At 38.6% G+C, this 27,797-nt stretch overlaps 1 protein-coding gene and 1 non-coding gene across 3 annotated transcripts in view; both read left to right on the forward strand.

Moving 5' to 3' along the window:
- MICU1 (mitochondrial calcium uptake 1) overlaps window positions 1-27,797 on the forward strand; it is a 247,358-nt gene that overhangs the window by 205,576 nt on the left and 13,985 nt on the right. For both annotated transcript variants that reach the window (XM_055325234.1, XM_055325233.1), the window contains 2 exons: window positions 325-462; window positions 13,881-13,989. In XM_055325234.1, coding sequence (XP_055181209.1) covers window positions 325-462; window positions 13,881-13,989 — 247 coding nt within the window. The remainder of the gene's footprint in view (window positions 1-324; window positions 463-13,880; window positions 13,990-27,797) is intronic.
- LOC129510004 (U6 spliceosomal RNA) lies at window positions 19,064-19,165 on the forward strand. Its single transcript, XR_008664465.1, has one exon. It is a non-coding gene; the product is annotated as a U6 spliceosomal RNA (small nuclear RNA).

The following is a 27,797-nucleotide window of genomic DNA, read 5'->3' on the forward strand; positions in this document are numbered from 1 at the left end:
TTTAACATTGTTTTTATCCCCACAAGGATGCTCCTGCGCTGTAAGGTATGAAGTGTTACAGCAGCTCTGTTTTATGCAGGAGGATATTGAGGCCCAGAGTAGCCAGGTGACTTTCTTGAAGTCATAAATAGTGACAAAGCTGGGATGACACCCCAGATCTTCTGTTCCTGATTGATTTTTTCAAATCTTGGTGAGAATTATAGTTCAAAAATACAGCCTTGGTGGCCATCAGCTATTTTCTGTCATCCAACACAGTTGATCATTCCTCATTTCATGTCAAAATACTTTGCATTTGACCTCAAGAACACTCTGTTTCCCCCCCAGTTCGAACGCCATGACCCTGTGGATGGGAAAATTACTGAGCGGCAGTTCGGTGGCATGCTGCTGGCCTACAGTGGAGTGCAGTCTAAGAAGTTGACTGCCATGCAGAAGCAGCTCAAGAAACACTTCAAAGAGGGAAAGGTGGGTATCTTCATTTATAGGAAGAAAAGGAACCACGGGAAGATATGGCTGTATTGTAAAGGTACTAACATAATGAGAGTGTCATGAAGCAAAGATGATAGCTAATCATCCCTGATACCTGAAAAAAAAAAAAAAAAAAAGAGCAGTGGACGAGGAAGAAGGGAGAGTCCAGAAAAAGCCTTGAGTTTCTTTTTCAGACAAAAGGTGGCACCAGGAACTAAGATTGAGAAATTAAATGGGGTGTCTGTCTGGCTCTGTCAGTTGAGAATGCAACTCTTGGATTCAGGGTTGTGAGTTGAAGCCCCACATTGGGCCTAGAACTTATTTAAAAAAAAAAAAAAAAATTCCTGGGACGCCTGGGTGGCTCAGTGGTGTAGCACCTGCCTTCGGCCCAGGGCGTGATCCTGGAGTCCCGGGATCCAGTACCACATCGGGCTCCCTGCATGGAGTCTGCTTCTCCCTCTGCCTGTGTCTCTGCCTCTGTGTGTGTGTGTGTGTGTGTGTGTGTGTGTGTGTCTCATGAATAAATAAATAAAATCTTTAAAAATTAAAAAAAAATTCCAGAAAGTCTATCTGGAGAGAAATTAAAAGAGACTGATTTACTGAGGAAGATAAAGAGTTTAACTATAGATATCTCCATTTAAGATACCTGTGGAGTATCCAGTTAGAGACGATTAGCAAGTACTTGGATATTCAGATCTACTTCAGATGACTCAGATAGGTTTGGGAATCATCAACACACTATTCAAGTTAAAGCCATAGGAACCTATGAGATTGCCTAAGAAGAGAGTATTATACAGAAAAGAACTGTAACTTCTTTGACCAAAGACAAAATCAAGTGGAACATTAACATTTAAACAGCACAGGAAGGAAACGGTTATAAAAACTAGTACAATTGAAGCCAACGAAATAATGGTAACAGGGGACAGAGAGGGTCCAGTAAAGTAAGATGATAAACAGCTATTAGCTTTTTGGTAAAATGGTAATAATTGATGACCTTTGGGAGCTGTTTTATTAGAGTGGAGGACATATTAGAATGGGAAGTAAGGAAGTAGAGAAAGAGAAAAAAAGAAGGAAATGAGGAAGAGGGAAGAGGGGCTCCAGAAAGAAGGAAATAGAATACGTTCAAAACTCTGAGGCAGTATATTAGTCTGCTTGGGCTGCTACAACAAAACACCACAGACTGGGTGGCTTTAACAAAAGAAATTTATTTTCTCACAGTTCTGGATGTTAGACATCCACAACCAAGGCACAAGCAAATTAAATTTCCAAGAAGGGCTCTCTTTTTGGCCTTTGGACAGCTGTCTTCATACTATATCCTCATATGGCCTTTCCTTAGTTGTTTACAGGGTAGGAGACAGAGAGAAAGAGGGAGAGCAAGATCCCAAAAGCATACATGCACACTAGCTCTCTGATGTTTCTGTCTTCTTATAAGGACACTAATCCTGGGATCCCTGGGTGGCGCAGCGGTTTGGCGCCTGCCTTTGGCCCAGGGCGTGATCCTGGAGACCCGGGATCGAATCCCTCATCGGGCTCCTTGCATGGAGCCTGCTTCTCCCTCTGCCTGTGTCTCTGCCTCTCTCTCTCTCTTTCTAACTATCATAAATAAATAAATTTTTTAAAAAAAGGACACTAATCCTGTCAGTTCAGAGCCTCATCCCTATGACCTCATTTAACCTTGTTTATTTGCTTAGAGGTCCCCCTTCTAATATGGCCCCACTGGGGGTTAGGGCTTTAATGTATAAGTTTGGGGGTTGGGGTGATACATTGAGTCCATAACCAACAGAAAACACAAAGGTCTAGCATATGTGATGAACTGAAAGGGGGCTGTTGTGGTTGGAGCATACTAGCAAGAAGGAGAATGGCCTGAGAGGAGGTCTGAGGGTGAGATGGGGGCCAGCGCATGCATGAGATGAGTTTGGGTTATATTCACAGCACAATGGGAAGTTATTAAAGGGCTGTGAGCAATGAAATGACATGGTTATACGTATGTTTAAATAAATGGCTCTGCCTGCTTTATGAAAAATAGTTTGGAAAGGAGCAAGCATAGAAGCCAAAAGACTAAGATTATTAGAGAATTCAGGAGGAGATGACTGAGCATTTTGTGCACAGCATTGTGATTGGAGACCATGAGTTTGTAGCAGCACTAGTCAACACTGCTCTCCGATACCTTTGCACACCAGCTGTACCTGGTGCAGGAAGGGGCAGATGTTTTGAACTGAGTCAGCATCTGGGGTTTTGGCAGGGTGTGGGATGGACATACTGAAGCAGAAATCAGCGAAGAGGCATACCTCTTAATGATCACACACATACACACACATTCCACAGTGTCAGATCTTTTCATTCTCAGCCCCAATCCACTGGACTATTCCCACTGGGCCACTACCAAAGAAACTGACCTGGCTCTAAAAATATTTCTGTCCCCACAGCAGGCGTTCCCTCGGTGATGGGAGAAAACTCATCATTCACAGAAAGTGACAAGAGAGCAGTCTTCTCTCCCAGAGACAACTTTCACACTGCTTAGTACCCAGCTTATATCTGTTGGAAATTGTAATTTCAGAAAATTAATGGCAAATGTTTAGGTAGATTTTTAGCCCCTATGCTGGAAGCACAGTGTTGTTTGCATTAGGAAACACTTCTTTCTACCAGACTAATTTTTAGCTAAGTTTGGTCCAGACATTTATTTGACCTTAAAATAATTATCTATCGTAATAGGCTAATTCATGTTTTACTATGAATTTATATTTCAAAGCAATAAATTGGGTGTTGGCAACATCTCCCTTGAAGGATTAGAGTGGCTTTGGGAGGAGTTGATGTAGGACCTGGAGACCTCGCAGAAGGGCTCTGAAGTATAAAAAGATAGATTTTTGTCAAAGGTTAAAAATCTGGGGTGCTAAATTACTTCAGGCCCAGAATTTCCAGGCTGCTTTAGCAAGGAGATTGATATTGATTGTCCTCTCATGTTGATTAAGTTTGTGAACATAGCAATTAACTAAAATGAAAGTTAATAAAGGGCCTTTGCTCCTAAGGTTATCAGTCCATCTCTCTAGGACCATGGCTCATTAAAGAGGAATCACCATCTGCTCCCTAATTCTTTCTTTTATTCCCCTCTGCATTTGTGAACATGAAAATGTAACTTTTCATTTGGCTCATACTAATCATTTTCTGTGTGGGCTTCTGTACAGACTTAGAAGACTGGCAGTCCTAGTGGTAGTATTAAGTAAATATTTGCGTATTGCTTAATGACTGTGCAATGTTTCACAGCCTTTCACATTCTTCTCTTTCTGTCTTTCCAGCAGCCCTGTTAGATCTTTTTTTTTTTTTCCATTAAGAATATAGAGACAGAAAGAGAAATGAATGACCCACCCAGAGTCTGGACTGATAGCCAAGGCTTTTTATTCCAGATCTTGTCTTGTCTTTTTTTTAAAAAAAAAAAAAAAAGATATTATTTATTTACTCATGAGAGACACAGAAGCAGGCTCACTGCAGGGAGCCCAATGGAGGACTTGATCCCAAACCCTGGTATCAGGCCCTGAGCTGAAAGCAGACGCTCAACAGCTGAGCCACTTGGACATCCCAGATCTTGTCCTTTCGATACCGAAGCCCTCCTTAACCATCCCCTTCCTCCAGAGCCGTGCATCTCAAGCCTGGTTGCCCAGTATCATTTGGGGAATTTTTCAGAAATGTGATTTCTGGGCCACCTTCAACTACATCAGGAGCTTAGTAGGTGAGTCCAGGCATCAGTATTTCTTAAAAGGCTGCTGAGGTGATTCTCCTGTGCACTTCAGCTTGTGACCCACTGCTCTAGACAGGCTGCACTCCATCAGGGTCTCTAGATGTTTCATCCCAGAGTAATAGTTGGAAGGATTGGGGAACCTGGAAAAATTGCTCTATTCATGCTATAAGTAACTGCTGTGTTTCTTATTTAACAAAAAGTAGACAGTTTCCTTTCTTCCTTTTTTTTTTTTTTAATGGGGAACAAGGTTGTTTGGGCTTTATTTTAAAAATTAGTCTCTATCATCTACCAGATTTTCCCTAGTCCACTCAATATCCTTTTTCCTGTGAATAATTCTTCTAGGCCAAATCTGACTGAGCTCTAAAATTTGCCTATTTTCTTTCCTCCAGATTGTCTTCTTCTCCTCATTAAAAGAAAGACAGAGTTTTCTGAGACTTTATAAATGTAATTCACAGGGATGGTTCTCTATGCTTAAGAGCACAGAAGCTGCAAACTTTAATAATTTAGCAAATCTACTGAAGTCTGAATTGAAAATTATAGTCACTTCAATGTCAGACATTGCTATGTGTATGACACTAAGCCAGATGCTGTGAGAAAGATAAAAGATAAACAAAAACCATCACCTATCCCAAGAAATACATAGTCTGTGATATTTAGTAAGAAAAAAATACAGATATGTACACACAAAGAACTGTATAATTTCATATTCAGTAATGACTGAGCATCCGCTGTGTGCTAAGCATTCTTATAAATACTGGGAATACAGTAATGAGCAAAACCAAGTCTGCCTCATAGAACTTAACATTCCTAGTGCAGGGAGACAGATAATAAATAATTATAGTACAAGGCAACTCACTCGACTTTGAACCTCTTGAGAGCAGGGTCTTACTCATTTTTGCATGTCCACAGTACAGTGAGTGTCCATAGGCAAATGTTTGTCAAATGCATCAGTGAATGTATTAAGCACCATAATAAAGCTCTGAGGACTCTTGGGAGCATCAGTGAGAAAGATTAGAATCAACTGAAGAGACTAAGATTTCTTGGCAGAGATAGCGTTTGAACCTGGCCTTAAAAGCTGAGTAAGATTCTGCAGGGTGTCAGCTTGTGCTTTGTCCTCAGCTTGCCTTCTGCTCTCCCGTCATTTCCCCCTGAACAATTTTGACTCCTAAATCTTTAAGGTTGTTGGAGGCAGAAGGTCTCATCTTCTATAATTTCTTCCTGCTGAAGAGGGGCATAGAGATGTCCCTACCTAAGGGTCAGTACTGGTTAGTTTGGGAATGTATAGGGCAGTTACAAAAGGTAAAGGCGGATAGAGGGAAAAGCGATCTTAGCTTGACAATAGCAAGGCCTCCAGTATTAGGAGAGTCTTCGTTAGCATGTGTGAAAGTCCTTTTGGACACTTCCCTTTTTCCTTACCTCCCCCAACTCTGGAGTGTACCATCAGTCATTCCTCACAACCCCAGGGCAGCAGCTCTTTCTGCCCAGGGGTCCTGTCCCCAGGCTTTAATAAAAATCACCTTTTTTGTACCCCTCAAAAAAGAGCAGAGTAGGATTTTGACAAACAAAAGTTATAAAGCTTTTTGCTTTTGCTTCGTGTTTCCTCTTAGAGCCCTATCCTCAACAACCTTCTGTGTGAATCATGCTTTTTAATACTGCTACCAGCTATTGAGCCTGATTGGTACATACCCAACAGTTGTAATAAAACTATTAGATTATTAACTTTGCCTGTTATCTGTGGATAATATTCATGTGGGCTCTCTTCTTCACGAATTTTCACAGATATTTGAGAGGTGAGCCACATTGTAGTCATCATGGAATATCAGATTCTAGAAACATTGCTGCATAGCACTTAAAAAACTCTTGATTCCAATTATCAGGTGCCCATCAGAGTCACTGCTATGTAGTAGAACACCTGAGGTGTGGCCACTAAACTAAAAAGACTAGAACTTTTACTTTATTGATTAGCTTTGTTGTACTGATTAGCCTTGAAACTTGTACTTCCAGGATGCCTGGGTGGCTCAGCAGTTGAGCATCTGCCTTCAGCTCAGGGCATGATCCCAGAATCTGGGATCAAGTCCCGCATCCAGCTCTTTGTGAGGACCCTGCTTCTCCCTCTGCCTATGTCTCTACCTCTCCTTCTCTCTCTGTCTCTCATGAATAAAATCTTTAAGAAAAAAAAATTGTAGTTACCACAAAGAAGTACTAAGCTGTGAATTACTTTTAAAAGAATTTATGGGGATGCCTGGATGGCTCAGCGGTTTAGCACCTGCCTTCGGCACAGGGCGTGAGCCTGGAGTCCCGGGATCGAGTCCCACATCAGGCTGCCTGCATAGAGCCTGCTTTTCCCTCTGCCTATGCCTGTGCCTCTCTCTGTGTCTCTCATGAATAAATAAAATCTTTTTAAAAAAATAATAAAAAATAAAAGAATTTATGGATTCCCCCCCATTATATTTCTGGTTCTCCCTGCTATTAGTTTCATATACTTCAAAGGTATATGATAAGTATACTTGCCCCTGTTTTCCATCCCTCAGGGTCCTACACAAACCAAAGAGAATGTATTTCAAGCTTAATTGAAAGAAGTCATTGCCATTGGTTCTGTAGTAATAGGCCTGCCAGTTTACTAAGGACTCAAACTACATACTTGCCAAGTACTAGGCATTTTACCTATCTTCTCCCTAATTATCACATCCTGCTTGGTGGATAGAATCCTTATTTTTCAGATGAAAAATACTTTTCTGAGCCTTAGTTATTTGCTTGAGATCATGGTGTCTTAAGCAGTGGCACTATGATTCAAAGCCAGGACTATCTCATTTCATAGTCCATAATCTTCCTACTAACGAGCCTACTCATTGCCACTCCTTATTCTCCAGGATTTGAATAAGCACAAGGGTTTGGTGGGAAACAAGAAAACCAGTGTTGCTAGACTCTAGCCTATAGGGAGATGTCTAGAAAGGTAATCTATGGAAACGTTTTGTGGAGGACCTTGAATACTAGGCAAGAAGTTGGGTTTATCCCATTGTCAGTGAAAAATCACTAATATTTTGTGAGAAGGAGGAATGAATATATGAAGAAAGTGATGTTCTAGGGTGACTAGGTACTTGTAGAAATAGAAGTAAAAGAAATGGTGTAATTTCCCCCCACTGCCAGGCAACAGTTGAAGTCTGGGGTTTGCAATGGGAAGATGCTTTATTAGAGCAAGATCAGCACAGTTACACCTCTGAAAGGGTACCCAAGAAATTGGTGACAGTGACCACATGGAGGGAGACTGAAAGACAGAGATAGAGGAAGAACTTGCTTCGTACTGTTCATATATCAGTTCATAATATTCATACATTAAAATAATTACATGTTTTTTAAAACTCTAATTAAATGTTTTTAAAACCTAAGCAGAAGATGGAGCGGATGATAAGTGATAAGATTGGTGCACGGTGGCGTAGCATAGAAGGAGAAGAAAGGAGACTTATTTTATCTTTTCAGTGGGGCATAGAGGGAATTCAGGCAATCAATCAGATTGATTCCTAGCAGATAGATTTTCTATGACCAATGAAGAGACAAGACCAGGGAATCATGTGTTACAGTGTGTTACCCTGTCATTATACCCTGTAGTCCCCTCACCGTGGCCTGTCAGCACTTGATATCTGGTGTTAACGGATGACTCCAGAGGAAGCTAAATTTTCCTTACCCTTCTTTCTACTCACATTGCTTTTTATTTTGTTAACAGCTTTATTGAGGTGTAATTCAGACCATAAAATTCACCCATTTTAAGTGAACAATGATTTTTAGTAAATTTACAGTTACACAGTCATCACTGCAATCCAGTTGTAGAATATTTTCATCATCCCGCAAAGGTCCCTTGTGCTAGCTTGCACTCAGCCCCCATCTCCGCCCTCACACCACACAACCAGACATCTCTTTTCTGTCTCTACAGATTTGTCATTCATATAAATGCATTCATAAAATAATGTAATCTTTTGTGTCTTGTTTCTTTGTGTGTGTGTGTGTGTGTCTTGCTTCTTTTACTTATTTTGAGATTATCCATGTTATTACTTGTATTCGTAGCTTACTGTTTCTTATTGGTGAATATAGTAAATAAAATTTCATTATACAGATATACTACATTTTGTTTATCCATTTACCAGTTGAACATTTGAATTGTTTCCAGTGTTCAGCCATTGTAAATAACACTGCCATGAACATTTACGTATAGGTCTTTCTGTGTACCTATCTTTTCTTTCTTCTTAAGAAAATGCCTAAGAGTAGAATGGCTGGGCTGTATAGAAAAATTGAGTTTAACCTTTTTTTTTTTTTTTTAACGAAAGCACCAACCTATTTTCCAAAGTGGGTGTATAATGTTTCATTTTCACAGCAATGTATGAGAGTTCCAGTTTCTCCACATCCTTATCAAAACTTGTCTTATTTATTACAGTCATTCTAATAGGTATGTAGTAATTTCTCATTGTGGTTTGAATGACTGATGAGCATTGTTTCATGAACGTACTAGCTGATGTGGGAAGCAAAGGCAAAAGAGAAATTATTAAAATTTCTTACTGCCTACAGCGCATTGACCAGTCCGTGAAACAGGCAGAGTGACATTCCTCTAGGGACTCAACTGCCTCAACGTTGATACTTTGCTAAGCGCAAAAAGCAATCTTAGCCTGATCCCCAGGATCCTGTAAGTCTACCTTAACATATAAAAAAATTCCTTTAGGAATTTCCTTTATCTCTAATCTACCCTCCCAAGATATGTGTTGGCAATCATCCGCCAAGCATACGACCCACTGATAGACATCTAAAGGGTCTCATGACTAAGGGTTTGCTAGACGGTAATAAATTACCTTTTCCCAACAATAGCTAGCCCCTTCAAGGTCCTGGAAACCTTACTTCTAAATTCCTTAGAGACTTAACATTATTCCTAACCCCCTCCCAACTTGAAAGTATATAATGGGCCACTCCTCATGACCCCAGCTCTTTCTGCCCACGGGTCCTGTCCTCGTGCTTTAATAAAGTCACCTTTTTGCACCAAAGACTTCTCAAGAATTCTTTCTTGGCTGTGGCTTTGAACTCTGATGTCTTTTCCTACATCATTAGCCACTCATATTAACTTTTTTGGTAAGATGCCTATTCAGACACTTTTTAAAGTTGTATTATTATTTTTTCATTTTTGAGTTATAAGAATTCTTTACATAGTTCTGGACACAAATCCTTTATCAGATACATGATTTTTAAATATTTTCTCCCAGTCTGTGATTTGTTTGTTCTCCCGGTATTTGGGGGGGGGGGGCGGGGGGAGCAAGTAGGAGGGGCAGAGGGAAAGAGAATCCTGAAGCAGGCTCCCTGCTGAGCAAAGGGCCTAACTGTGGGGCTCCATCCCAGGACCCCAAGATCATGACCTGACTCAAAATCAGGAGTTGGCTGTTTAACTGCCTGAGCCACCCAGATACTCCTGTTCTTTCAGTATTTTGAAACACAGAAGTTTTTAATTTTGATGAAATAGAATTTATCAACTTTTTTCTTTTATGGATTATGCTTTCAGGGTCATATCTAAGAACTCTGTCTTAACACAGGGCTATGAAGACTTTTTGTGTTTTCTTCTAAAACATTATATCAGTTGCTTTTAGCTTTGAAAGACAATTCTATTTATTTGTTTAAAAAATTCCTAATGGGGGATCCCTCGGTGGCACAGCGGTTTGGCGCCTGCCTTTGGCCCAGGGCGCAATCCTGGAGACCAGGGATTGAATCCCACGTCGGGCTTCCGGTGCATGGAGCCTGCTTCTCCCTCTGCCTGTGTCTCTGCCTCTCTCTCTCTCTGTGACTATCATAACTAAATAAAAAAAAATTTTTTTAAAATTAAAAAAAATTCCTAATGTTAAATTCATTTTTAATAAACAAAGAAGTGTTTCTACCGCCCACAAAGTATATTAACCTTATCTTCTTTTTTCAGTCATCTACAGCCCAGGTTTAAGTAAGTTCATCTTTCCAAGTTTGTTGAACAATTGGTCACAGAATAAAATAACTCCTCCTTTGGCTTCCCCATAGTGTGTCAAGAAATCCCTTTTGATGCCATGCCTAAGGAAGATGATTTCCTTTTGACTATGATTCTGCAGGTCAAGTCACCTGCTGGTGGACTATGTACGGCTAATGCCTTCCAATTTGAACACCTCAATTTGCAGAAAGCACATCCTTTCACTTTTCATCCACAAACTTCATATTAGAATCTTATTATAACTTTATTGCCAGAAAACTCTGGCAATTTTTTACTAAGGTAGTTACAAAGAAGTAAGACTTTTGTGACTGGCATCAACTTTTCTTTAAGGAGACCTATTTAAATTGTAATCTCTATAAAATCAAGGCCCATATCCAGAGCAATTTTATTTCCCTCACTGTTCCTAGCATAGTGCTGAGTTGTTAGTAAGTGCTCAATAAATATTTTTATTATAGCCATACAATAAAAGGTAAAATGTTACATATTTCAATTTAATAATGGCATTAATGTGATTTGTATCCCACTGTTTTTCTAAATCATCAAATGAATAGCCATTTGTTCAGATTTTCTGTCTGTCCTTAAATCTCAGCATGAGTACTATGACCTATTCTACTGTATTTGACATTTCACGATGAATTTTACTAACAAACATTAGAGCTTGTCTGTCAGAATGGGTAGCATTTCCTGTACCATGCCCTTTGTTTTAAGAATTTTACATTAAGCGATGCCTGGGTGGCTCAGCAGTCGTGATCCTGGGTCCAGGGATTGAGTCTTGCATCAAGGGAGCCCATTTTTCCTTCTGCCTGTGTCTCTGCCTTTCTCTCTCTCTCTGTCTCTCATGAATAAATAAATAAAATCTTAAAAAAAAAAGAATTTTACATTAACCATTTTTAAGTGTATAATTCAGTGGCATTAAATACATTCATATTTTGGCAATCATCACCACCATCCATCTTCCCAAACTGAAACTCTGTACACATTAAACAACAATTCTTCAGGCACCTGGCTGGCTCAGTCGGTAGGACATGCAACTCTGGATCTTGGGGTCATGAGTTCAAGCCCCATGTTGGGCATAGAGCTTACTAAAAAAAAAAAAAAAAAAGTTCTCTTTCCTCCTTCCTCCCAGCCCTGGCAACCACCATTCTACTTTCTGTCTCTATAAATCTAAATAATCTAAGTACCTCATATAAGTGGAATCATATAGTATTTGACCTTTTGTAACTGGCTTGTTTCACTTGGCATGTCTTCAAGGTTCATCCATATTGTAGCTTATGTCAGAATTTCCTTCCTTTTAAAGAATGAATCATATTCCACTTTGTTTATACATTTATCCATCAGTGGGTACTTGGGTTGTTTCCACCACTCATGTCTTCTGATGGAAGGGAAGAGAAGATGGTATTAGGATATCCATATACAAGCATGTGATATTGTAGAATTTGTACTTCTGGTCCAATAGAATTCACCTCTATAAGGTTGATTCTAGCCTAGTGTTTATATTAGATAGCATAGTAAAGGGGCAGCCCGGGGGGCTCAGCAGTTTTGCGCCTTTGGCCCAGGGCATGATTCTGGAAACCCGGGATTAAGTCCCATGTTGGGCTCCCTGCATGGAACCTGCTTCTCCCTCTACCTGTGTCTCTGCCTCTCTCTCTCTCTCTGTCATAAATAAATATAAAATATTTTTAAAAATATAGATAGCATACTAAAGCATTTATATAAGGAATAAGCCCTATTTCTGGATGCTGTAAGTCAAGGCCAAGAGAATGGCCTCAAGTTAGAGAAAAATTATTTAACATAAGCCTTCCAGTTCACTGCCAAAAATTATGGAACTTGATACATAGTAGGTACTCCATAAATGTTTGAATGCATACTTAAATACAGATGTACCACTGTGCATAATTGCCAAAAACTGGAAACAACCCAAGTAGAATGGTTTAAAAAATCATGGTATATTCACATAATAGAATACTAACAGCAATAAAAATGAGTTAACTACAGAATACAAAACATAGAGTTTAAAGAGAGAAGCCATATGTAATAGAATGCATACTGCATGATTCCATTTATGAAGTTCAAAACAAGCATAATTAAACTATTTCTGTTTGAGGATGCATAAAGAGATAGTAACACTATTTTTTTAAAAGACAAGGAAGGAAATGAACTCCCTAGAAGTCAGAATAGTGGGAAAAGGGGGTTATGACAGATGGAACCTATTGAGGGGAGAGAGGAAGGCTTTCTGGATGGTGATAATAGTCTGTTCCTTGACCTGAGTGGAGGTTCGGTGGGTGTGTTCATTTTACAACAGTTTGTTGAACATTTATGTTTTGTTTTTTTTTTTTTATGATAGTCACAGAGAGAGAGAGAGAGAGAGAGAGAGAGGCAGAGACACAGGCAGAGGGAGAAGCAGGCTCCATGCACCAGGAGCCCGACGTGCGATTCGATCCCGGGTCTCCAGGATCGTGCCCTGGGCCAAAGGCAGGCGCTAAACCGCTGCGCCACCCAGGGATCCCGAACATTTATGTTTTATGCAGATTTCTATATGGTCATCATAGTCCACAATAAAAAGTTTTTTAACTTCTATTATTCTAAGGAAAATGATAAAAAATCATGTGACATAATCATACATACAGTATTTTAGCTCTTAGTTTGATTGATTAAATGAGAAAGATACGATTGACCCACTTTGAAGAGTACCAGGAAAGAACATTCTATACATTGTCTGTATTGAAGTTTCCTTATTTCTAAGTTCCCCATGTGGATGCCTGAGCTCTCTAGTTTGGGGAAATGGAAATTAGAAGAGGAGCAGCACCAAGTGGAAGCCAGTCGACATGGGCAGTGTTAACCTGATGCTTCATTAAAAGGCATTCACCTCAATGTCTCCCCCAGTGTAATCCACTTCTTAGAAATTTTATTTACTTCCGTCACAGCATGATGTGTGAGAAGTGGAAATAGTCAAATAGGACAAATCCTTTACCCTGTAAGGAGACTCCCAGGCCCTAGTTATACAACTACTCTCTCTTGAGCCATCAGAGAAAGTCAAATCAGATCAGCAAATCTTAGGAGCAGCTTTTGAAAAGAACTTCATTTAGGGAATTTCATCCAATTAAAGTTAAGTGGCAAATTGCTTTGTTAGTAGCTTTTAGATTGACACAATGAACAGCTTCCCAAGTGCTTGGGTTCTGCTAAATTCTCAAACCATTCCCCTATATATTACTGACTTTGGTGATTTTTTTAATTAGTTTAAGCCTCAGAAAGCTTAGCTGTCCTAAGGGTAGATTATTAAAATGGAAGTCTTAACTCTAGTCCAACTTGTTAAGATGTATAACATGTAACAGATCAAGGGGCTAAAAGCTCATTTAGGAAATGTCATAATAGATACTGTGACTAATTGGAGGGCAGGGTCAGAAATACTTTTATTAAAGCTATCCAGCCATCACAGTAAACAGCTTCATGTCAGGTTTTACATGGGAGGGGAAAGCAATTAGCCAGCCAGCCGGGCAAAATTCTAGAGTTGTCATATACAAATATACATATTTGTATACATATACAAATTTGTCATTCCTTGACAAATTTATTCAGTTTCTATTCTAAACATAGCATAAATTTCAGATGTATAGACCTGAATAATTACCTAGTTCTCTGCATTTTGTGCTGCTTTTTGTTACCTATTGCAGCCTTATCTTGCTCTCTCTCTTCTTTCAGGGTCTGACATTCCAGGAAGTGGAGAACTTCTTTACTTTCCTAAAGAATATTAATGATGTGGACACTGCTTTAAGCTTTTACCATATGGCAGGGGCATCTCTTGATAAAGGTAATGAAACCCAGAAATTTGTTCTTGAAGGTATAAACACTGAATCTGTAACCTATTAGGTGACTATCCCTCCTTAATAGTTAATATGTGAGTTTTTAATTGACATTGTTCTTGGCCTGTTTCGTTTTGTTGCCATTGCATGAGCCTTGCATTTCACCCTGAGAGGCCAAGCTCAGCAAATGTATTTTCTTGTGCTAAAAGCTGTGGTCAAGGCAGATGCCTATCTTTAGAAATTTTGGAACTTCTCTCATTGGAGCCAGAGTCATGACATATTTGATGTGAAGCTAAAGTCAGTATCCATTTCAATCCATTCTTTGGTGGGAAGCAATGGTTTGATTTATTTTTTGTGTTAACATGGTTTTTTGCTTTATTTAGATAAAATCATGACTCAGATTAGCACCCCCTATTGGTTTACTTCCTATAAATTCAGTTTCAGTTAGTACAGGCCATGTGAGGAAGCAGGGGAAGTGAAAACATGATTTTCCCCCCAACATTATATCATGAAAATTTTTACACATTGAGAAAAATTGAAATAATTATTCAGAGAACATACACATATCCACTTCAATTAACATTTTTCTGTATTTCCCAGATAATATATCTGTGTAAATATTCATCCATCAATCTCTTTTATTTTTTGATGCATTCAAAGGAAATTATAGACATAAGTCATGTCTGAATACTTCAGCATGAATGCTAATTGAAGTTCAATATTTGTTTAAAGTTCCCTTTTGGGACACCTGGGTGGCTCAGTGGCTGCGTCTGCCTTTGGCTCAGGGCACGATCCTGGGGCCCTGGGATCAAGTCCCACATCAGGCTCCTTGCAGGGAACCTGCTCCTCTCTCTGCCTATGTCTCTGCCTCTCTCTCTGTCTCTCATAAATAAATAAATACATAGATAGATAGATAGATAGATAGATAGATAGATAGATAGATAGATAGAATCTTAAAAAAAAAAACCTAGGCAACTAATTTAAATAAATAAAGTTCCGTTTTGTACCCCTTCATAGTCTACTCCTGCCCTGATGCACCAAGACAACCTTAATCTGTGTGTTTTTCCACCATAGATCAATTTTGTTTGTTCTAGAACTTCATATAAATGGAATTATCCAATGTATAATCTTTTAAAGTGTTTCTCAGTGTGTTTTTGAGGTCCATCCATGTTGTCACATGTAGAGTAGTTTGTTCCTTTTTTGAGTGGTAATTTCTTGTATGAACACGCCACAATCTGTATATCTATTCTTTCATTGGTTGCCTTACCTGTTTCCAGTTACTGGCTACCTTGAATAAAGCTGCTATGAATATTTTTGTGTTAGTCCTTTTGAGGACATGTATTTCCATTTCTCTTGGATAAATTCCTAGGAGTGAATTGCTCGGTCCAGGGGAAGGTATTTATTTTATAAAAAAACTGTCAAGCCCTTTTTCACAGTGTATCTTTTTGTATTCCCACCAGCAGTGACAACAGTTCGTGTTGTTCTACATTCTTGTCCACCATTGGCAGTATTCTGGAGTGTATATAAAGACATCTCATTATGTTTTTCATTTGTATTTCCTTGATGACTTCTGCTACTGAGCAGTTTTCTTGTGTTCTTGTCATTCAGATATCTTCTGTGGTGACATGTCTGTTCAAATATTTTGCCCATTTTTACTAGGTTGCTTGTCTTATTATTCACTTGAGTTCTTGAAACAGTCTAGGATACTAGTCCTTTATCAGATACATATATTGTGAATATTTTCCTAGACTGTGACTTACCTATTTATTCACTTCCTTAATGATGTCTTTTTCATTTGCAAAAGTTTTAATTTTGGGCAGCCCCGGTGGTGCAGCGGTTTAGCGCCGCCTGCAGCCCAGGGTGTGATCCTGGAGACTGGGGATCAAGTCCCACATCCGGCTCCCTGCATGGAGCCTGCTTCTCCCTCTGCCTGTGTCTCTGCCCCTCTCTCTCTCTCTCTCTCTCTCTCTCTCTCTCTCTCTGTGTGTGTGTGTGTGTGTCTATGAATAAATAAAATCTTTTAAAAAAAAGTTTTAATTTTGATAAAGTTTAATTTATTGGATTTTTTATTATTATTACTTTCTGGTCCTAATAAAACCTTTATCTTCCACCAAACTGTGAAGATACTCTCCTGTATTTTCTCCTACAGGCTTTAGGGCGTTAGCTCTTCCATTTCTTATGTGATCCATCTCAAATTAATTTCTATATATGGTGTGAGGTAGAGTATTCCACATGGATATCCAGTTGTACCAGCACTCTTTGTTGAAAATGCCCTTCATTGGTTTGCTTTGGCATTTTATCAGAAATTAAATTACGTTTCAAGTGTAGGTCTGTTTATAAGGTCTCTATTCTGTTACACTTATCTATATGTCTAGCTATGAGTCTATATCCATACTCAGTCTGATAAGTACTGTAGCTTCATAGAAAGTCTTAAAGTGTCAGGTATTATAAATCTCCAAAGTGGATTCTTCTTTTTCAAGATTACTTTAGATATTTTAGGTCCTTTGTGTTTTAGAATCAGCTTGTCACTTTCTGTGTAAAAAAAGATGTGGGATTGGGGCACCTGGGTGGCTCAGTTGGCTAAGTATCTGCCTTCTGCTCAGATCACGATCCCAGGATCCTGGGATGGAGCCCTGGGCATCAGGCTCCCTGCTCAACCAAGAGCCTACTTTTCCCTCTCCCTCTGCCCCCCCCCAACTCGTGCTCTCTCTCTAATAAATAAAATCTTAAAAAAAAAAAGAGGTGGGATTGTGATTATAACAATATTGAATATTGGATTAATTTAGAGAGACTTGACATATTAGTGATATTGAGTCTTCCAATTCATGAGCATATTATATATCTCCATTTTTTTAGATCTTCTTAGATTTCTCTCAGCAGTGTCTATGTAGTATTAAGTAAACAGGTCTTGCGCATACTTTTAGAAATTTATGCCTAAGCATGTTACAGTTTTCATGCTACTATAAATGGAATTTTTGTTTCATTTTCCAATTATTTGCTGCTATTACTAAAATACAATTGATTTTTGTATGTTGTTCTTGTATTCTGCAATCTTGGAAAATTCACTTTTCTAGTTGTTTCATAGATCCATTAGGTTTCTCTATGTAAGCAATAAAACTGGGCCTTCAGTTTCTTTGTAGGAAGGTTTTGGTAATTTAATTTTTTTTAAAGATTTTATTTTTTTATCACAAAAGACACAGAGAGAGGGAGAGGCAGAGACACAGGCAGAGGAAGAAGCAGGCCCCATGCAGGGAGCCTGATGTGGGACTTGATCCCAGGACTCCAGGATCACGCCCTGGGCCGAAGGCAGGCACTAAACCACTGAGCCACCCAGGGATTCCTAATTCCTTTAATACATAGGTATTCTGAGTTTGTATTTTATCTTGTATGAATTTTGATAATTTGTGGGATTTTGAGGAATTTTCCCATTTCATCTAAATTATTGGATTAGGGGATCCCTGGGTGGCGCAGCGGTTTGGCGCCTGCCTTTGGCCCAGGGCGCGATCCTGGAGACCCGGGATCGAGTCCCACATCGGGCTCCCAGTGCATGGAGCCTGCTTCTCCCTCTGCCTATGTCTCTGCCTCTCTCTCTTTCTCTCTCTGTGACTATCATAAATAATAAAATTTTAAAAAAAATAAATTATTGGATTAATGAAAAATCACTCATAATATTCTATTATTATCTTTTCAACATCTATAGAATCTGAAATCACCTCTTTTTCCCCTAACATTGGTGAATTACAGCTTTTTTCTTTTTTCTTAGTTTACCCAGGGGTTTGGCAATTTTGTTAAACTTTTCAAAGAACCAATTTTTTACTTTGTTTTTTTTTTTAAAGATTTATTTATTTATTTATGATAGACATAGAGAGAGAGAGAGAGAGAGAGAGAGAGAGAGAGAGGCAGAGACACAGGAGGAGAAAGAAGCAGGCTTCGTGCTGGGAGCCCGACGCAGGACTCGACCCCAGGACTCCAGGATCGCGCCCTGGGCCAAAGGCAGGCGCCAAACCGCCGAGCCACCCAGGGATCCCCTGACTTTGTTTCTTGTATGTTTTTTTTTTTCTATTTTTCTATTGTTATTTCCTTTCTTCTACTTATTTGCAGTATATATTAGTTTTCTTTTTCTAGCTTTTTATGATGGAACTTTACCTACCATTTCTAAGATAAGGTTTTGAAGCTATAAGTTTCTTTTTAAACATAGTTTTATCTATGTACCACAAATTTTGATATGTTACATTTTGATTAAACCGTTTGAAATATTTTCTGATTTTCTGAGTCCCTTAGATGACTCATATGTTATTTTATTTTTTTAAGATTTTTTTATTTTTATTTTTTATTAATGAGAGAGAGAGAGAGAGAGAGAGCACAGCAGAGATACAGGCAGAGGGAGAAGCAGGCTCCACACAGGGAGCCCAACGTGGGACTCCATCCCGGGTCTCCAGGATCAGGCCCTGGGCTGAAAGCGGTGCTAAACCGCTGAGCCACCCGGGCTGCCCTCATATGTTATTTTAAAGTTTTTTTTAGGGCAGCCCGGGTGGCTCAGCTGTTTAGTGCCGCCTGCAGCCCAGGGTGTGATCCTGGAGACCCAGGATCGAGTCCTGCATAGGGCTCCCTGCATGGAGCCTGCTTCTCCCTCTTCCTGTGTCTCTGCCTCTCTCTCTCACTGTGTGTGTCTCTCATGAATAAATAAATGAAATCCTAAAAAAATAAAATAAAAGTTTTTTTTAATTTCCAAATATTTTTGTAGATATATTTTTGTTTTTTTATTTGATTTAGTTCTATAGTAGAGAATACACTATAAAATTTCAGTTCTTTAAAATTGATTGAAACTTGTTTAATGGCCTAGCATATGATCAGTTCTTTGAAAAATGTTTTAATACATTTGAAAAAAATGTATATTCTGCATTTTTGAATGTAGTGTTGTAAAGATGTCAGGTCAAAGTGGTTGATAGTGTTCAGATCTTTTTTGTCCTTACTGACTTTTTTGTCGAGTTTCTCTATTAGGTAGTGAGAGAAGGATGTTATTATAATGTGCTGCTGAAGCAAGCACAGAGAGAACGATGTTAAAATCTCCACATGTCATGCTTGCTTCAGCAGCACGTATACTAAAATTGGACGGATACAGAGAAGATTAGCATGGTCCCTACACGGGATGACATGCAAATTCTTGAAGCATAAAAAAGAAAAGAAAAGAAAAGAAAAGAAAAGAAAAGAAAAGAAAAGAAAAGAAAAGAAAAGAAAAAGAAAATCTTCACATATGGTGTGTGGATTTGTCTGTTTGCCCTTTAAGTGATGACAATCTTTGCTTCATGAATTTTGAGCTCTGGTATTAAGTACATACACACTTATTGATTAGGATTATTATGCTTTCCTGATGAATTGACCCTTTTATCATTGTGAAATGTTCCCCGTTTATCTTTAGTAATACACCTTTTCTTGAAATCTACTTTATCTGATATTGGTATGATTACTCCAGCTTATTTTATGGTTCTTATTTGCACAGTGCCTTCTTCTATTCTTTTATGTTCCTCCTATCTGTGTCTTAGGTAAGTGCATCTCTTCTAGACATATAGTTGGATCTAGTGGCCTTTTAGGTATATCTCTTTGCATTTTTATATCTTAATGCTTTCTCTAGAAATTATAACCTTTCACAATTCACTAAAAGTTAGTATTGTGCCGCTTGAGTAAAATGTAAGAAACTTGCAGTCATATAGTTCCATTTACCATCACCATATGTTTTATGCTGTAGTTGTCATTTATCTTTCTTCTGTACATATAATCCCTACAATACAATATTAGGATTGTTGCTTTCAACAGTTTTTTTTTAAGAAATTAAGAGAGGAGCACTTGAATGGCTCAGTAGTTCAGCATCTGCCTTTAGGTCAGGTGGTGGTCCTGGGATCAAGTCCCACATCACGCTCTCCATGGGGAGCCTGCTTCTCCCTCTGCCTATGTCTCTACCTCTCAGTCTGTGTCTCTCATAGATAAATAGATAAAATCTTTTTTAAAAATTAAGAGAAAAGATCTTTTATACGTACCCACATTTGCCATTTGCTTGTATTTGCCATTTTGAGTGCTTTTCATTTATTCCTGAGTATCTAAATTTTTATCTAGTATCATTTCTCATCAGTTGGAAGAACTTCTTTTGTCCTTTCTTTGGTACAGATCTGCTAGCAATGAATTCTCTTAGATTTTGGTTGATCTGACAGTGTCTCTATTTCACTGTTGGGTACTGCAATATGTAAGTTATAAATCTCACCAAAGCACTGCCTGAGGCTTTATCAACACAATCTTGCTTGTTCAACACTTTTAGGTGGATTCCTTAAGATTTTCTAATATAAGATGATGCCATCTGCAGATAGACATTATTTTACTTCTTCCTTTCCAAACTGGATGCCTTTTATTTCATTTTCTTAATCCACATAGCTTTTTTAAAGAACAGTTGCTTGTTTGCTTGTTTATTTAAAATAATACCTCCTTTAACCTTGTAGAATCTCTTGAAAAAAAAAAAAAAACAAACTAATGGTATCATAGAGGTTATGTTTGTATGTGTAATAACACTGGGTTATTTCTCCAGAATAGCTCTGTTTCACAAAACGGATTTGACAGCATCTGAAAATCCAAAGATACAAGATTTAAAGTCATCACTTATTATAAAAATAATATTAATAAATTCCTCTTTATATTTGCATACCTGTTTTGAAAAGCTCAACTAAAGACAGTAAAATTCCTTTAAAGAACAATGAATCACCATCTGTGTTAAAATTATAGGGTGTATAAAATAGAATGATTCAGGGTATTGGTGGCAAAGGAAAGTGCAGCCTAGTGGTTAAAAAAAAATGTTTCTTTCAAATGACTTCAGGCCATTTCCTAGGATGTGCATTCTCCATATAATCCATGCCTCATTATCCTTGCTAATAGAAGCAGTGTTACAAATTATACAGTCATATCTGACATCCAAATATATGTTTGGCTTTGAGTTATAAGATATTTAGCATTGTTTTGACTTCTTGGTTTGTTTTATCTGTGTAACTTTGGATTCCCTGGGTATAAAACGATGGATATCTAGGGGAAGCTGGCCTAGATTCATACTAAGTAGCAGGGAGAAGCCAAGTGTATTCATTTCCTAGGACTGCCATAACAGATTACCTCAAACATGATGATTTAAAAAAAAAAAAAAAACAGAAATTTATTCTCTCACAGTTCTGAAGGCCACAAATCTGAACTCAAGATGTTGGCAAGGCAATGCTCCCTCTGAAGCCTCTAGGGGAGGATCCTTCCTTGCCTCTTCCAGCTTCTCGTGGCTCTACTCACTCCTTGGCTCATGGCTGCAGAACTCCAGTCACTGCTTCTGTCTTTACAGGGCCTTCCCCTCCTTCTCCCCACATGCTTTCTGTGTATCTCTTGAAAGGACTCTTATCATTGGATGGCCTGCCTGGGTAATCCTTAGCCCAGATCTCATCTCAAGATCTTTAATTTAATTACATCTACAAAGACGCTTCTTCCAAACATAATCACATTCACAAGTTCTAGGGGTTAAGATGTGGACATATCTTTTAGGGGGCCGCCATTCAACACACCATAGCAATTAACCAAATATCACCCATTAAGTAGTCCACAAAGTAAGAGCAAAATGGGAGGTGTTGGGGAGAGTGAATTTAAATTACTTTGAGAATACTTGTATTGTCTGTTTAAAAGCTTAAACTGTCTTAGAAACCTAATTATACTATTTATCTGGGTAAATAGTGTAATTTATCTTTCAAGTCTCAATTCAAATGTCACTTCCTCAGAGAGGCCTTCCCTATCTACTCAATATAAATTATAAAAAACTATATGGTCTATGGTTCTTACAATTTTTTTAAAAAGACACATTAACTGGGAGGCCTGGGTGGCTTAGCAGTTGAGTGTCTACCTTTGGCTCAGGGCGTGACCCCAGAGTTCTGCAGGGAGCCTGCCTTCCCTCTGCCTGTGTCTCTGCCTCTCTCTCTCTGTGTCTCTCATGAATAAATAAATAAAATCTTTTAAAAAAAGACCATTAACCTAAAATCCTCTGCTTTCACTATTGTCATCAGTTTCTATCCACAAATTATGGACAAGGGCTTTAATTTCCACAAACATGGCTAATTGAGCAAAGACCACTAAGTAAGATATTTTGTATACTTTAGGCCCTCATTACTGATTTATTTACCACCACCTATCCAGGAGCTCAAAAAAAAGTAGGCATTAGCCTGGATTCTCACTCCTATATTCATTTCTTCCATAAATCTGTCTCTACTTCCAAAACATATCCTGCATCTGACTCCATTTCTGCATCTCCCCTAAAAAGCCCTAGTCTCTCTACCCAGGCTCACGGGGTTGCATATGTCATGGCCTATATACTCTGAGTTCATCAGTATCACTTTCTTTGCAGTTCACTCCACTCCACATTTTCTTTGTTTATATTCTAAATATACCAAATTCATTCCCACCTGAAGGCCTCTGTTTTAGCTATTCCTTCACCTCAAGTGCCCTTTCCCATGAACTCTGTGTATTTGGGCCCCTGTAATCCAGGTCTCCTATAAATCACTTCTCACACTGTCCCATTCTAAAGTAACTCCATCACCCTATGTGTCACAGCATTTGTCACTACCTGATATTTTCTCATGTTTATTATCTGACTCTGCTTACTAGCATGCTTATATGTCTTGTTCATGGACATATTTTTTATGCCTAGAATAATACTTGGGACATAGTAGAAACTTTATGAATATTTGACCAATAAACGAATAAGTAAATAAACATTTTGATGGATTGAATAAGATATCAGATTTCAAGCCAATAAACCCTCACCTTTCCCAGTAGACCCAGAGAACAAACTCATGCCATTGATTCATTGTGTTCCTCTGTAACTCCTGTCTTTTAGACTTGACATTATTTCACCTTCCTGCATGCTTAAAAGGGTGATATCAGTAATGTTAACTGTTCATACACTAGTGTGTACATGGAAAGACTAGCATGTATTCAGCTATCCTTGCCAAGTTCCCTCACTCTGCCAGATGTGCCTATCCTCTGCACACTCTCCTTGCACTTTCCCCCTTGCTTTCAAACCATCCTAATCCTGACAGTCCTACTAGTGATTCTTCCACTGGTTTGAGTTCTACTTGAATTCTCCCTGCAGAGTCATGGGATTTTACTGCTAAGACAAAACTTGGAAGAGAGGGAAAAAAGTGTAATGGTTTAGAACATAGGTTCTGAAGTCCTGTTCCCTAGGTTTTAAGTTGGACTCCATCATTCACTGGCTGAGTTGCTTTTAGGCAATTTCTAAGTTTAGTTTCTGTATTTTTAAAATCAGGATCATGATACCTGCCTCATAGGGTATTAACCTTGTGCCTATTATGCAGCAACTATTTAATAAATGTCAGCTGCTTTCATCATTAAATTGATAATATAAACCAGAATCAATGTGGTTCATCCATTTGTTCAGCCAACAGCAGAGGTGCTGTGCTGGGTTCTACCCTCAAGAAGCTCATGGTCTACTAAAGGGGAGAAAGAGAAGTATACAAGCTGCTCGAGTTTGCTGTGCTAAATGCTAATTAGATATAAGATTAAAAGTGGAGCCTCTGCCCCATATTAGGCTTGAGGAAGGAGTGGGGCAGGGGCAGAAAGAGGAGTACTTCTGTCTGCCTTCTGCTCTCAGTCTTGGCTGTCTTCATTTTTCCCAAAAGGTTAGGACCTTCAGAAATTGGCACCTTTAAGAGGCCCTGGCACTTCTCTTGCTTGGCTATTTTAGAGCTTGCAAACCTGTCTTTAGACATAATTTAGCACAGAATTTCCCAAACAGCATCATGAAGAACACTATTTACTGCAATATGTTAATGGTTCTGTGGGTTAAAAAAAAAAAAGTTCCATGGTTCAAATAAGTTTGGAAAATGCCAGGTTGTACAGAATTTCTTCCTGCAGCACTACTCCTGCCAACTTTTTAATATGCTAATTAATGTACATTATGAATCTCCAAGAGAGCCATATAGTTCTCGAACTTGATTTGCCCCAAAATGTCTTTTAACAACTTACAAAGCTAATGTTCTTCAGAACAGTTTGAGAACCCAGGCAGGTGGTAACTACAGATTTACCATATGACAGCATGATCCAATCCCTCCAGAGTAAAAATAACAAAGTTCATTGAGGCTCTTTCTTTAGTTCTGCATGGCCTGTGTGAGAATAACAAACTCCCAGGCAAATGTGAAAAGTCCTTGGTGAATTCTGACCATTTGAAGAAAGAACCTTCCTTCATGAAATATTGTATATTTCCCCTATAGGTCGCCTCTCGTTTAGCACTTAAGAGGAATTGGTTCGATTGCTTATTTTTACACACACAGGGCATAAACTTAGATATATAACCTCTCAAGTGCTGTCTAAATGATTTACCTAGTCTGAAGAAGGTAATGGAAAACTGAACACGACTTCCTCCCTGATGGCATCCTACGATGAAAAAAGTTAGAAATTGAATTGGAGCTTTAAAATGTGCTATGGTTTATATAACTTAGAGTATTCTTACTTTTGCAAAGAGAATAAAAGGTTTCTTCTAAAGTGTCAGTCATATCAAATCTCTGTTGCCTTTATTTCTGAAGTGACCTGTATGGCATAGATGACCTTTAAGACTGTTTGTGGCTTTGAAATTCTTTGAGTCTGTTATTTTAAATGAGTAAAGGAGTCTTATCAGTCTTTTGATATTTAGGTCCCTACTGGGTTTTCGGGGAAGTTAGAAATTAGTAATGGAATAAATTCTAACACACAACAAACCACTGTATTCTGAACACTTATCTTTAACTGACAAGCTGCCCTCTCCTGAGCCCTAAGAATCCCATAGCATCATCACTGGGAGGATTGTGAGGCTATCACACAACTAGAACACTTATAGCGACTATCATTTCATTTCAACTTCTGTATGCCAAGCTTACTCTAAGTGCCTTATGGACATTATCTTTTAATCCTCAAAACCCGAAAGGTAGTTGGTATTATCCCCCATTTTGTGGACAAGGAAATATAAAATAAAGCAGCTTGCTCATACTTAACCCAGCTAAGCAGGTAGAGCCAGGATTCATGCTCAGGCCTCTTTAATCCCAAAGTCTGTATATTCTTTCCATCTCTCAGTATTTCCCAAAATGTTGCTGAAACACAATCCTGAAGGCATTGTTTTGTCATTTTTAAACATCCTTTTTAGTAGCTCAAGAAAGACAGTCTCTAGGTCATTTCTGTCCAGTTCCCTTTGGCTGAGCATAGACCATTCTTAGGGTGAGAATAAAGTCCTTTTGGTAAACTAGGGTGTTTTGGAGTTAGTGCCCTTCTCTTGAATAGGAAATATGACATGACATTTCCCCCACAGAGTTGTCTCTTTTGTTCAGGACCATGTTCTACAGACACATTCTGACATCTAGAATTCATACCTTAGAGTTGACACAGACTCATAGTTGCTCTCTAATCTAGCTTCTTATCCCACATAGGAATGTCTTAGTAGACACATCTGTGTTCATCATTTTTCTAATCCTATTACTCTTTGTGAAGAAACCAACACACAGAAGCCTAAAGTCACTTAAATAAGGTCACATAACAAGAAAAGTTGGTGTCCCTTTAAACTTTTTTTTATTTTTTTTAATTTATTTATTTATGACAGTCACAGAGAGAGAGAGAGAGAGAGGCAGAGGGAGAAGCAGGCTCCATGCACCGGGAGCCCGATATGGGATTCGATCCCGGGTCTCCAGGACCGCGCCCTGAGCCAAAGGCAAGCGCCAAACCGCTGCGCCACCCAGGGATCCCTGGTGTCCCTTTAAAGGATAGCATAGAACAGAAAAAGACACGTGTATATCAAATGGTATGTTTGTCAACACTGAAACATAGGACATACAGATGTGGACCTCTCAGTTTCTAATCAAGATGTTCTTCACCACCTCTACTCTTTGGCGTGGCAATGCTTTGTTACGCATTTAGAAACTGTCCTAACATCTAGCACTTCTTGAGAGTTAACTAAATGCATGAAATTTGTAAGTAAAAATTTTGGCTTCAAACTCAAACCTGAGTTTGAGTCCTTGTTCCTCACTACCTTTGTGACCTTGAACAAATCACTTAAGTTCTCAAAGCCTCAGTTTCCTGATCAATAGAATGGTGATAATAGAATATGGCTTCAGGGTTATTGTGCCAGTTAATGAGACAATATTATATTAATATATCAGATGGAAAGGATAACTATACCCAGATGCCTGTTCTGGTTTTCGGCCCCTAGATACTATCTTTCCACTGTCCAGGAGCTTATAGAGTTCTACCCCAATATGGGAACTTAGCAAAAAGTTATTAAACAAAACTAAAAAGATTACCCTAGGACCTCACGGAGCTCACTTTTGTTCTCTTAGGAAGTAGTATCTACAGCTTTTTTCAGTCACTTTTGAATTCAGATTTGTTTTGAAGTTGTAAGTTGGGGTGCCTGGGTGGCTCAGTAGTTGAGCATCTGCCTTTGGTTCAGGTCATGATTCTGGAGTCCTGGTATCGAGTCCCACATCAGGCAGGGAGCCTGCTTCTCCCTGCCTATGCCTCTGCCTCTCTCTCTGTCTCTCATGAGTAAATAAATCTTAAAAAAAAAAAAAGTTACTAAGTTATTTGCACTTACTAATGAGGAAGATTGGAGCCTTTCACTTCTCCTCAGTTTCATCATTCACCCAAAGATTCTTGAGATCATTGCTTTCAGAAGGCATTATCCTTATTTAAGTTCACTTTTCCTAGAATATGTAACCGCTGTTAACATCTCTAGTGTCCTCAACATTCAAGGGGAAGTTTTCACTACACCATAAACTCTTGAGGACATGAACCATGTTCTCCATATCTTTGTATCCTTCTCTGATCCTAGAACAATTCTTTATATACACAGTAGATGTTCATCTAATGTGAATAAACGAGTGGATTAATTCTAGACATAGTCAAGTCCTAGAAAGGATGGTGACTTGCTCTAATAAAAGCCTAGTGTGAGAGGGAAAATGATACAACTATGTCACCTTCACCTGTCACTAATTTTTTTAAGACCATGGGCAAGTCACAACTTCTCTGACCCTCAAGTTAGAGTGATACTAAATGTCTCCAAAGGTTCTTCCAGATTAGAAATTCTAGGACTATAATTAAGTCAGCTTTTTTACCGAATGTAGTAATGTTTTAAGGGACATGTTATAGCCTAAAGTTATATCCAAATTTCTGTGAAAATGAACTAATTATAATTATCAGATATATTTGAAATCAGAGCAGCACTGTTGAATTCCCAAAAGCAGCGTGGCAATCTCAATTTATATTCTTGTTAAGAAATTTAAAACTTAATTAGACTTTGGCCAGTGTATCTAAAGATCTAATTTGTGGAGTTTGGTATAGTAGTTGCAGGAGATGTACATTTGTGTAAAGTGTACCTAAAATGAGCACAGCTGTACATCAAATATGATTCCAAGAACCCCAGAAGGACATTCCCAGCTATAAAAACCTTCTACTTAGCTTTCTTGCTGCATAACAAATTACTACAAATTTAGTATCTTAACCTGTTATCTCAGTTTCTATAAGTCAGTCTGGGCATAGCATAACTGGCTTCTTTCTCTGCTTGGGTCTTTTTTTTTTTTTAAGACTTTATTTATTTATTTGAGAGAGAGAAGGAGCAGAGGGCAAAGTAGGCTCCCAGCTGAGACTGACACGGGGCTCAATCCCAGGACCCCGAGATCATGACCTGAGCCAAAAGCAGATGCTCAATTGACAGAGCCATCCAAATGCCTCTTCCCTGCTTGGGTCTTAATAAGGTTTAAAGTATAGTGAGTGTTGG

Source organism: Nyctereutes procyonoides, unplaced genomic scaffold, assembly GCF_905146905.1.
Source record: "Nyctereutes procyonoides isolate TBG_1078 unplaced genomic scaffold, NYPRO_anot_genome, whole genome shotgun sequence".
Classification (NCBI taxonomy): domain Eukaryota; kingdom Metazoa; phylum Chordata; class Mammalia; order Carnivora; family Canidae; genus Nyctereutes; species Nyctereutes procyonoides.